Consider the following 12,437-nt stretch of genomic DNA (forward strand, 5'->3'; position numbering starts at 1 on the left):
GAAAAGTTTCTTTCATTCAAACATATACAAAGAAATAATGAGAGCTAAAAATAAGGTAAATTCAAATGCCGAGAAACCGACTGTAAACAATATATCTAAATTCATGACCGCCAATAGCAGGTTGAATCGTTTGAGCGTCGGAAAAAATGCTGTGCCGTGTCTCTTCCGGCTCTTTGCTTCTGAGTTCAAATACCGCTCAAATCAACTTTGCCTTTCATCCTTTCTGGGTCCATGAAATAAGTACCAGTTGAGTACTGGAGACGATGGTATTAACTACCTCACCCCTCAGAAATTATTGGTCTTGTTCCTTTTTATGACCCTGCTTATAACTAGCGCCATTGCAGAACGATAATTTAATCAGCTGTAACATATAAAACTCTGCACTGGTTCTTCAATGAGTGAAGGTAGATTTAATGGGTTAGTTTTGTTCTCCATCGAAAGAGACTTGGCTACTGAGGTAATAAAGTAATGAATAACTCAACCTAAAATGAAGCCTAGACGAAAGAGACTGTCGTAGTCTTTTATATATTTTCCTATTATATCATTTTGTTTTCGCATCTAATTTAAAATTAAAAAATAAATTAAGTAAATACAACACAGGTTTTTATTATATCTTGAAATTTATGAGCTTACTGTGATAATTTTATTATTGTTTTGATTTTAAATACAAAATAACAATTATGCCGTGTAAAACTGTAACTTCCTTGTGTTTTAATTGTAGTGATTTTCATAACACACATGCACAAAATGTGAGCTTAACATTATTATGTGTCATGGCACCTTTTCAAGCGCTCGTTCCCACTAACGTTAGAAACTGACTACCCCATTGGTAAGATATATAGTAATTCAACTTGCCTCCTTCTGTATATAGTAACAACAAAATATACAGAACAAATGTAACCTAGGTAATAAAAAAATTCAATAGTAAAAATAAGAATGAAAAATATCTAATAGTGCAAAGTAAGTTTTATTCATATTTTCTTTAATGCTTTAAACAATAAGAAACTTAATTGAAAATGAATGTAAAATGGAATTTCTTTTTACAAATAAACAGAGAAAGAGAGAGAGTGTGAGAGTGAGAGAGAGAGGGGGAGAGGGAGAGAGAGAGAGAGAGAGAGAGAGAGAGAGAGAGAGAGAGTTAAGGGGATGAAATATAGCGAGGTATAAGGCAGGCTTCCTCAGAAAATATAGAGATAAAATGATGTAAAAAGAAAACAGAAAAGTAGGAAAGGCGTAAATTGGAGAATGGAAAGAGATTGCTTTTCAAAATGTCGATTGTTTAAGCTACAGTTTTGTTGGTTTTATTGTTTTTGCTTCTGCTGCTACGATCATTGCTTCACAATCGTCTGTGTTAAGTCAAATTCCTTGCAGTCAATGCTTTTACTATCCTTCATAATGATGATAGCCACAGTGATTTTGTTTCATTGTTGTTCATAATGTTTTTAGAGGATCTAGTAATAACTGTTGTCAGTTTGATTATAACTAATAAATTTAATTTTTTAAATGTTTTTATTGTTCTTGGTACAATGATTATTGTTAATTGTTTCTACTTAGATAATCAAATTTGTTAGTTACTCTCAGGGTGCATGTAACCGTTACATAAAGAGCGAAAGTGAAACGGTGAGTGTTGTATTCTTGACACAAGTTCTTCGTAATTTGGTATTTCAAAAACATGGTGACCTGTAGGGTCACTGGCAAGTGTGTTGAGAAAATTTGTGTATGGTCCATTGTCACTGTCAATGCTGATGAAGAATAGTTCTGTTCCTTGCATCTTCAGTTTTTCTATCTCTTCTATCAATGTCCCTGAAACTGAAGTTACTGATGGCTCTAGAAAAAGAGTGACAACCTGTTTGGGCATTTGACCAAAAAATCTACTATGTAAAGCTGATCTGAACATATCATAACGTATTCTGCGTACTGTGTCTTCTAAAGAAGGAAATGTTAATTTAGTTTTTCTAAAGTTTCTTGGTCCTCCACTAAGGTCCTTCGGCATCGAACTTAGAGGTACATTCAGATTTTGAGGACAATAAGCTTGGGATACAATAGCAAACTGATTATAACCAGAAATTGGTAAGAAGTTGGCAATAAAATCGTAGATCATTTGCGATTTATACTGGCCGAGGCCCAACAAGTCAAATCCAAATGCAATTACACCTAAAGCAAAAAAATAAAGAAACGGAACAAGAAAGTAAAATATATAGAAATGGTTAGAAATCGAAACAATGCTAAGTGTAAATAAATGACAGTTTATTTGTAAACTTAGGCAAAATATTTTCTTTTGAGTAGCTTCAACCAGTCTTTTGTCTGGAAGATCTCGGAATAATAGGAGAATGATTTTAGGTTGACTATATTTTCTACCATTTCGCCACACTTTGATTCAAATTTTCAATGTATTATGAAATTCCTTTGCAGCATAAGACGTTTATTTTGTGCTGCTTTAATTCATGAAATATTTTTGGAAATGTACAAAGAATAAAGACAAAACATTTATTGGTGGAAAAGGTACTCATCTCCCCATCTCTCTCTCACACGCACAATAATCCATACTAGCTTGTGCATTAATATGTATACAAACTTTTGCTCTGGAGACTTGAATAAAATATTTGCATTAGGTTTTACAAGAAATAAACCAACACATTTTCGAATTTATATTCTGCTTCACTCTAATCTTATCCAGATGAGAGCATGTAAATTTTTGTGAAAGATTAAATAACTGTGTAAATGTGTAACTGGAGCTGTTTGTGCTGAATACAGTATACAACTATATTCTGTTCTAGAGATGATTGGTTAAAGGAATACAAAAGGATTTGCTATCAAGCTGTTGAATATCTTTCGCAGCTTGAAAAGTACATAAAGCCTAAATCATGACTGATTGAGCAGGCATATCAAAAATATATTACCGTGCTTTAAATGATGAATTGTGTCCTTTTAATATTGTATTTCAAATGATGAATTGTGTCCTTTTAATATTGTAGTGTGTGATTTGTTAGAGATTTGGCCATTATTTCTAAGCAGATCAAGTGGCTTCGTTGGGTCCCTCTGTTGAGTTGAATTACAACTGAAGGGTTAAACTGTAATCTAAGTGCTGGAATATTAATTTCGGATCTTTTCCCTTTGGCCGGCACATTTAAAAAATAATGTTTTGTAACTAAACACTTTCAAAATTCGTATTGAGGTGAAAACAATTACTACTGTTGTTTGTCAACAACAACTTCCGGCGGTGTATATTTCGTTTATCACTGTTTTTTATGACATATTTCATCTCAGTTACGTTTGTATAAATAAACGAGTGTATCTGAAGCATGTTTACTTCATGGCACCACCACAATCGTTCGTGCATTACTACTGCTTTTAGTTTTTTTTCCTGTTTTTCAGCTACTATTTTCGGAAAGACATTTCTGCCTCCTCCCTCTCCAATTTCTTCCTTTTTCACATTTTCCCGTAACTCTAACCCTAACCCTAACCCTAAAACCCTAACCTTAACCCTAAAATCCTAACCCTAATCCTAAAACCCTAACCCTAACCCTAAAACCCTAGCCCTAAAACCCCAACCCTAACCCTAAAACCATAACCCTAATCTAACCCTAAAACCCTAACCCTAACTCTAAAACTCTATCCCTAACCCTAAAACCCTAACCTTGAGCCTAAAACCCGAACCTTAACCCTAACCCTAAAACCCCACAGCTAAAACCAGTACAAACGCACGAACGATGTCATAAATAAAAATGACAAACGAAATATACATCGCCGATAGTTGTTGTTGACAAGCAACGGCAGTAATTTTATTCAGCTGAATACACGTCATTGATTGGTTGAAATTACTGAAATACGACAACTTTAACACGAAATAACTTTAAAAATATAAACTTTTCTCAACAACACTAAGAGTAAAATATGTTTTATATGACACATTCTACCAGTGTCCGCAGTTTGAAAGTGTTTAGTTACAACAAATTAATTTCTCGATGTGCCGTTCAAAGGGAAAAAATCCTTAATTTCTATTAGTGTGGAATTACTAACGGTTATTATGATTATAAGTTTGGACTACTGTTATGCTGAGAAAAGAGACAAGAGGTGATTGGAGTGCTTGTGTTTCAGTCAGAAATGCAGCTGCATATAGATGTTCAAAATTGCAAATGATTCGGTTTCAGTACCGTTGATATTAGCATCTAATAGCAAGAAGAATTGTTAGTGTTAAAATCCCCGAGGGCAATGATTTTGAAGACGAGCGAGGCATATGTTCTCGAAACAAGAAGGAAAATGGACGAAGAGTTGTTCGTGGCTGAGAGAGTTCGCAGAATGATAAAGGAAGCAGATGTATTTAGGGGAGTGGAGAAGGGAGACATCGAACCAGATTAACAACAAGTCTTTACTCTTGATGTCCAGATGAAAGTGAGTATGGTGTACAGACACCACTACTCACAATAGTATTTTATTTGAAACTAATAGTTCGCAAGAGCATTCATTCTACCGAGTTATTGTGTGACGATAATTACTCAAGAACATAGATATTTGATAAAATAGTAATTGTGGCATTATGTGTCTTTTAATATTTCAGACATTAATAAGCATAATTAAGTTGTTTAGAAACTTAAATAACAGTGTTACACACCCTCACACGAAGAAATATGAGTATCTAGATAAAATTATAGTTGGTTTATTTACTGAAAAACATTAAAAAATATTTTAGAAAAGTCTCCAGAACGCATGCTGTTATACATATTATGCACATGTCGCTTTATGAGAAAGAAGTAGTCTTTCCCATCAACAAATGCTTTTAAAAATTCTTTGTATAGAAATTTCTTAATTTGTGTCACTGATATTTTAAAAGCACAGTTATAATTTTATATCATATCTTCTGACAAGTAGCGGTATTTGGTACTATTATAGAATGTATTGAATAAAATTGGATTCACATCAATGATGATCCATCTTTTTTAAGTATGAAACTATTTTTATGAACGCTAGAAAAAAGGTATAAGGAAAAAAATAAGTGTATTTTAAAGTTAAATACCTTATCGATATCTAGAAGAATGGAAAATCCGAGAGCGAAAAGTTATTAACTACTGAAAAAGACTCTACAAGGAATATAGATAAATGGGAGAAAGCATTTTAAATTATTGGAACAGTAAAAACTCCCGCTGAGTTAATTTGTAGTGTTTGACTTTCCTGAAATATATTATAAGTTCTTATGCCCCTTGAATTTTCTTAATATTAAAAATCATCTCGTTGCATGCAGAGAAAATAAAATAAATATTGAGCACTCTTTGTATAATTGATTTACTTACTGGGATGTGGAAAACGAGGACGAGGCCAAAATGACACTTGCCAGACTGGTCGTTGTGCAGGAAATGGACTTCTTGTGGATATTGGTTGTGGAACCCAGGTTCGAGTAGAATGTATGGTTGTTGTCGGCTTGGGTGTGGAAGGATTCGTTGTAGTTGGTTCACTTGTAATTTTAGGTGTAGATGTTTCACGTGTTGTTTGCATTGTAGGTTTGGGTGTTGGAATAGTAGTTGTTGATAATGTTGTAGTTGTAGCTGGCTGTGACGTGGTTGTTTCTGCTATTGTTGTTGTTGCTGCCGTAGTAGTAGTGCTACTCGCCATTGTCGTTGGTGTTGTGTCTGGAATATCTGAATTTATAGTTTACGTATTAATCAACAGCCTTGTCGATATATTAATCCTGTTACTCAATGGTTTGTGAATTAAACAACAATATTATTGAAGACTTTCATTAAGCGTGTTCACAATAAATTTTTGTCACTGTTCGAACTTTAAGAAAACCATTCAAACAAAATTTCACGTAAATCAAAATTACACAAGTGCAGTTGAATAAATACAATTTATATAGCAACATGTGACATATTGCTTATTTCACTCTGTGATATTGCATAAATTGTATATTAAATCAAAAATAAATTATTTAAAATTTTATCATTACAAAGATCGAGTAAAAAATAGATAAAATAGGTAAATAAAGATTGTAATAGCATTGGAATTCCACTTCCTTTTTGCCGTCAAATGTTTTTGAAAAGGTATGAAGCAACCCCACTTTCACTCCTTAAAGTAATAATCCATACTACTGCAGTTTTAAAAGAGGACAATATTGTTTTTCATGTTCAGCGCCGTAAAACAAGACTTAATTTCTCTCTCTCTCTCTCTCTCACACACACACACACACACACACACACACACACACACACACACACACTCTCTCTCTCTCTCTCTCTCTCTCTCTCTCTCTCTCTCTCTCTCTCTCTCTCTCTCTCTCTCTCTCTCTCTATATATATATATATATATATATGGTGGTTGTCTATTCAAACAGAGTTTGACCACCTCCTGCACCTACACCTTAGCCCTTTCATGGCGTCTGATGTGGCTTTTTAAACCAGACAGTGTTTTGAAAAAAACACCCACACAGATTGCACCTCTGATTTGCACTACCAATACCTGCAAGTAAGTTCTGCTCATTGTAGATCCTAACATGTCTTTTAAGATCCCCATTGGATTTGCAAACCCTCTGGCACACACCACATTCAAACGTGTGCACAGACATATAATATAGATGAGACGGTTATTCTCCGTTTAGAATACACTTCGTAGGGCTCAAGAAATTTAAATTTGAGCATAAAACTATAACCTGAGTATTTCATTCGAAATTGACATTAAAGTGGCCAATTTCTTAGACGCTACTTTCGACTTCCACACAAATCTATATCACCCTTTCCATAAACCCAACCAATCTTTACAATATATACATGCTCTTTCTAATCACCCTAAACTTACCCCACAATAGCGTAGTTACAGGTATATCTATCAGAATCTCTAACTTATCTGCTAACGAAGAAATTTTTAATACTCACGCACCTTATTATAACCAGGCCCTCCAAATAAGTGGCTTCCGCGAAAAAAATCTATCATATCCCCAATACCAAAATAGCACGTCTCTTTCCCAATACTAACTTCGAATCTACGAACACTACTTTCACTCTGCACCATTCCAACAACTCTAAAAAAAAACCCCTACATATCGCACTCGGCCGCCCCACTGGCCACCCCGAGCCTATAACAATTACAATCCCCCCTCCTGATCAACTCACTTCAACCACACACTCTAAATATTCTAAGGCCAGGAAGCGGGAAATCCTATGGTTCGCACCACCTTTCTCTCTCCAAGTTAAATCTCTACCTAAATTCTTCTTTAAAATCCTAAAATTTAATTTTCCCCCACAGTATAAATACTATCCCAACTTTAACAAATCATCCATGAAAAATCCAGCACACCTAATTTAAGATCCCTAATCGCCTCTTCGAACAAACTCAAACTTCAACACCAGTCCTTGGAACACCTAAACTCTCACACTGCACCTCGAATTATCTCACATAGTAGCAATGATACAACCCTTAGTAACCCCACTCAAATAATATCAAACTCAAACCATCATCACACAATCCTACCTACGCTACAACGAATACTAGCTGCGATACCACCTCCCAATCCAATTCAAATACAGATTGCTCTTCAGGTTCTCCCCACTAACAATGGACCAATGGAGCTCAAACTCACTAGCAGTAAACTCCAACCACGGAACAGATAGAAAAGCTTGCAATTGTCGGGTTTTTCAACTATGCTGTCTTGGAGGCTCCTGTCTACGTAAAAATATACTCTACAAGTGCCGTATAATAACACCACGCTCCCACCAAGAAAGGGTATATATCGGTGGCACCATAGATTTCAAGCGTCGCTACCGTGCACACATGAACTCTTTCTCCAATCCAAATTCTAAATTATCAACCTCCTTAGCAACGTATATATATACAACCTTAAAACCTCAAAATATTCCATACTCACTATCTTGGTCCATAGTAAGCGAAACTTCCCCATACAATGTAAACATCGGCGAGTATAAGTTATATCTAAAAGAATCATTAACCATTCTTCGTCTTCATAACTTCTCATTACTTAATAGATTCTCTGATGTTATTTATTTTAGTAAATACAAGTACTACTCATCTTTCACACACTTTGCTAAATATATATGACCTTAAACTAAGACAAAGTTAGCCTAGCAACCTACTACTTAAAAAATACTACACTGCTCTTATTCTTTCTCATATACACATTTCCAATTTTTTCCAAATTCTTCAAATTCAATACTTCCCACTTCCCTCTTAGCCTCCCCACCCTCACCACTTTCAAAAAGTACTTAACACTACCCCACCCCTTTGAAAACTAACCAATCTATCTCTACCCCTTCCTATTCGCACCCCTCTATTCAATTTCATACACTTCTTTTTACCATAACACCCTCCTCAAATACCAACCCACTAACAACTACTATTCTGACACCTTCTCATTCCCCACTCTACACCCCCTCCATCTTCTCTCATTCCTCTCTAAATACCTTACTAATATCCCTCAGTCACTGAACCAGTCAACTTATTTCCTTCAAATAATGGCCATTCCCATTTTCACTATCTCAACTTTTAACTCTATACAAACTAACACAAAGGTTACCATTCACATGCTACCTAAACTACCCTCTCTCTTCCCCCCATCTTCCACCTCTACCACTATCACTAGCTTTATTAATAACCCCTAACCCTGAAATTTTTCTCCTCCCACTATTCCCTATCTAAATACCCGATGATGAAGTAAATTTACAATCATTATTTTGGACCACCAATCCTCCAGAAACAGCTGTTGGACATGTAAAACTCTTATTCAGCTCCTTTGATTCCTGATACCATATCTATTGTAGCAATATGCGCCAAATTGATATCACCATTCCCATCAAATGGTACTTTTCCATTTCCTAATTGGAGGAGCCTGGTTGAAAGCTGTTCTGCACATTAGTCCCCATGCAATAAAGCTCGCATGCTAAAATTGAAGAAATTCTGTACTTTATTCCATAGGTGTGAAGACTTAATGCATGCTTTTATTTCATCAGATCTTGTTCCTCTCGGAATGACTGGTAATGTCTGTCTGAAGTCTCCTGATAAAACTAATGTAACTCCTTTAATATGCTTCCATTGCACCTCTATGTGACCTAGTGCATTCATCCCAAATGATCAAGTGGCACTGGTGCAACACTTCTGATGAACCTGAATCTTTGCTTATGTTACAAATTGGACTGTCATTTGTGACCAGGTTTAGCGGTAATTTAAAAGCAGAATGAGCTGTTCGTCCTCATGGGAGAAGGGTGGCAGCAATGCCAGACGATGCTACAGCAAATGCAATTATTTTTTGTTTCCTGTGCCACTAGGAGCATCAAGTAAGAAAATTTGTCCCCCTTTTTCTTTGACAGACGAAATGATTTTATCATATGCACAACGTTGTTCTGGAAGAAGTTTAGGATCATGTTCATTTACAAATGCAGCTAACTCTGTGATGTCATAATTTGTCTCTCTTGCTATGCCTCTTGAAGTTAAATCACTAATTTGACGGTTTGTTTTTTGCAGTCCAGAACCAGCCTCTTACAAATTTTTGCCTCCTATAGCCAAAACTTGGTCCTCAATTTCAATCAGTGCTTGGTTAAAAACTGTTTCAGAGAACTGAATATTGATACCTGGAGTTTGCCTGTTGAACTGCATTCTTTAAGTCCTCAGCCATGTCCTCACGATGATTTATTCAAAGCTGCAGGGGACTGCCAAGTTGACACGTGTTCAGTATAGTTGCAAAAAGGTTCGAGAATCTAATATTGAGGCTTCAATCAATGCAAGGTCCCAATGCACATCATTTTCTAAAAAAAACCTTGTTAATAGCATGCTTCCCTATAAGTTTCACACACATGACAATTTACCCTCCTCAAATCTTGGCATGATTTATGACCCCGTACTTCATGCAAAAGGAGCCGTAACTAGCAGCATTCTTATTTCTTGATTGCCCACAAGGGACTAAACATATAGGGGACAAACAAGGACAGACAAAGGGATTAAGTCGATTAGATCGACCCCAGTGCGTAACTGGTACTTAATTTATCGACCACGAAAGGATGAAAAGTAAAGTCGACCTCGGCGGAATTTGAACTCAGAACGTAACGGCAGACGAAATACCGCTAAGCATTTCGCCCGGCGTGCTAACGTTTCTGCCAACTTGCCACCTTGGCCAAGTAGAATGCTAAGTAGTAGCATTCTGCTTGGCTTGGGTGGACTCTGAACTGTTGCAAGAGCGTCAGCCCTACGTTTCCTCTTGTGCCATTTATTGTTTCTCCAGGTGTAATACTTGGGTAACTCTGGGTAAAGGAATTTTTTTGCATCTTCATCGACTTGATTCAACTCATAAAAGTAGTAAGGGTAGTTTCTTTTCGAGAAAGTGCTTGTTGCAAGGCTTTTTGTTTGTAAAGATAACCCTTTGGCCATTCTCTAGATGGACACTCAGATGAATGATGGCTGGATGCTTATCATGAATGGGAAAATTGAAGATGCGCCAAAAAGCCTCATTTCTACTGCTGTATCTTCTCCTCTCATGCTTTGCAATTTCGTCATTTTTATTTATCTGCTGACTGCCATTATGCATAAGAGTGTATGTTGCAGCATCTAAACCTTTGTTTATATGTTTGCAAATATACTAAATAGACTAAACAGAGTCGCAGAATTCAACATTGATATGGACTTTGAAAGTTTTTGTAAGAAGAGGACAGTAGGGTACAATCCACCGATTGTCAATAATGAATTCTTGCCAATTTCTCATCTTTTTTTCGAAGTAAATCCACCATGCCCAGGTTTTCTTCTGTAAAGGGGGTATCCACTTTCTCCAGTTTGGGTTTCTTGTACAGAGGGACGTGGGTAGTTCTTGTTACACTTATCATCCCTCATGCATGGGGAGGATGGATTAATTGAACCACAGGACCCATGAATCATATGGGACGTGACAATTTCATGCAGCAAAGGATCTTACTGTGGATCAGGCAGTTCAGCTGAGATAAATAAATCAATATCATTTGATCAAAGTTTTTCATGTAACAAAAGATCAAAATGTGGACATGTGGCAATCCTCGTTTTTGCCATTCAATTGTGTACATGTCACATTTGACTGGTCTAAAGACTTCACCTTTTCTTAGGAGATCCATCCGCTTTATGTCTTTAATTCTGAACACCCAATCTATAATATCAAGGCGATCTTTGGCTTCTTGATGATGATTAAGTTCACACTTTATTTCATGTCATGTTAGGTTACACGTGAATGTAATGAAGTTGTCTGGATAATCATAATGTCTGACATATGTAAGTGCCTCATTGGCATTATGTACAGACATACAAACACACAGACATCTGCTAATATGTATAAATTGTTCAATATTGATTGATCAATCTTAAGATCTAATAAAACAAATACAGCGACCTACTTATCTCTAATTCTATTGAAAAGTGAAATACATTGTCTCAGGTTATCATGTCCTGAACACTCTTATTGCCTCACTGCTGCGCTTCCAGTATGAACCATTTTCAGTAAACTGGTTCGTGATTTCTGTAATTTTAGTGAAGCTGCTACTGAAGAATTTTGTAAGAAGAAGGTGTTACTGTGCTAAAATTGAATATTTGGTTTCATGTTTGATGATTTACCGGACTAACTCCTGCAAATCTTCAGTAGACAAATTCTTAATACGAAGCTCTGTTAACTTCTTCAAGTCTTCCACATCAACGTTTTGCCCTCTCCCTTTACCGGCCAACTCAACGATATCATTGTTGGTTATTGGTACTTTTACATCATAAAATTCCAGGGTGTTATTGCAGGTTATTGGCTATAGCTTCTTCCAGACTCTTTTCATGCAGTGTTCAATTACTTTGCCACATGCTGCTTTGTCTACGAACTTAATGATATGGTAGTTTTCTCAAAAGTTCCTAACAGATTGTTTATCTTGGCCATCTATTTCGTCAACAAGTTACTTGATGGTGCAATGATGACCTTGATATTATTGAAGATCTCTAAAGCATTACTATTAATCAATGTGTTAAATGGTCTTGTTCGTCCTCGAGCATTCTGCAATGAGGTTAGCATGGCAGAAGCTTATATTTTGTCCGCATTTTTAAAGAAGGTTTTAATCGTCGGTGTAACCAAACATAAAACTTGCCTATACACGCCAGAATACCACAAATTCAGATCACCTCAACACTTGCAATATTATATCAATGTGATGCTTTTCCTTTAAATAAACTTTCCTCACTTGGTGTTGTAGGCTGTTTTCATTCATGATAGATAAAGAATCTATTTTATCTTTTTACATATCTGAAAATATTTTGCACAATACATTTTGTTCTTAATTTACATTTAAACAACATTCCCCACGGAACGAAATGACTGGAGACCAGAAGTAGCAAGAGAAAGAATGAAGCAATACAGGCTTGAGAGGAGAAATACAAAAACAGACATAAAGAGAGAGAGAGAGAGAGAGAGAGAGAGAGAGAGAGAGAGAGAGAGAGAGAGAGAGAGAGAG

The 12,437-nt window shown here is 36.0% G+C and overlaps 1 protein-coding gene across 1 annotated transcript in view; it reads right to left on the reverse strand.

Annotated features, from left to right (window-relative positions):
* Positions 1-948: 948 nt before the first annotated feature.
* Positions 949-12,437, reverse strand: part of LOC106871944 (uncharacterized) — a 62,144-nt gene continuing 50,655 nt past the window's right edge. The window contains exons 4-5 of the mRNA XM_014918719.1: positions 5,289-5,633; positions 949-2,154 (exon numbers count right to left, since the gene is read on the reverse strand). Coding sequence (XP_014774205.1) covers positions 1,568-2,154; positions 5,289-5,633 — 932 coding nt within the window. The 3' untranslated portion in view covers positions 949-1,567. The remainder of the gene's footprint in view (positions 2,155-5,288; positions 5,634-12,437) is intronic.

Source organism: Octopus bimaculoides, chromosome 4 (genome assembly GCF_001194135.2).
Source record: "Octopus bimaculoides isolate UCB-OBI-ISO-001 chromosome 4, ASM119413v2, whole genome shotgun sequence".
NCBI classification, from domain to species: Eukaryota; Metazoa; Mollusca; class Cephalopoda; order Octopoda; family Octopodidae; genus Octopus; species Octopus bimaculoides.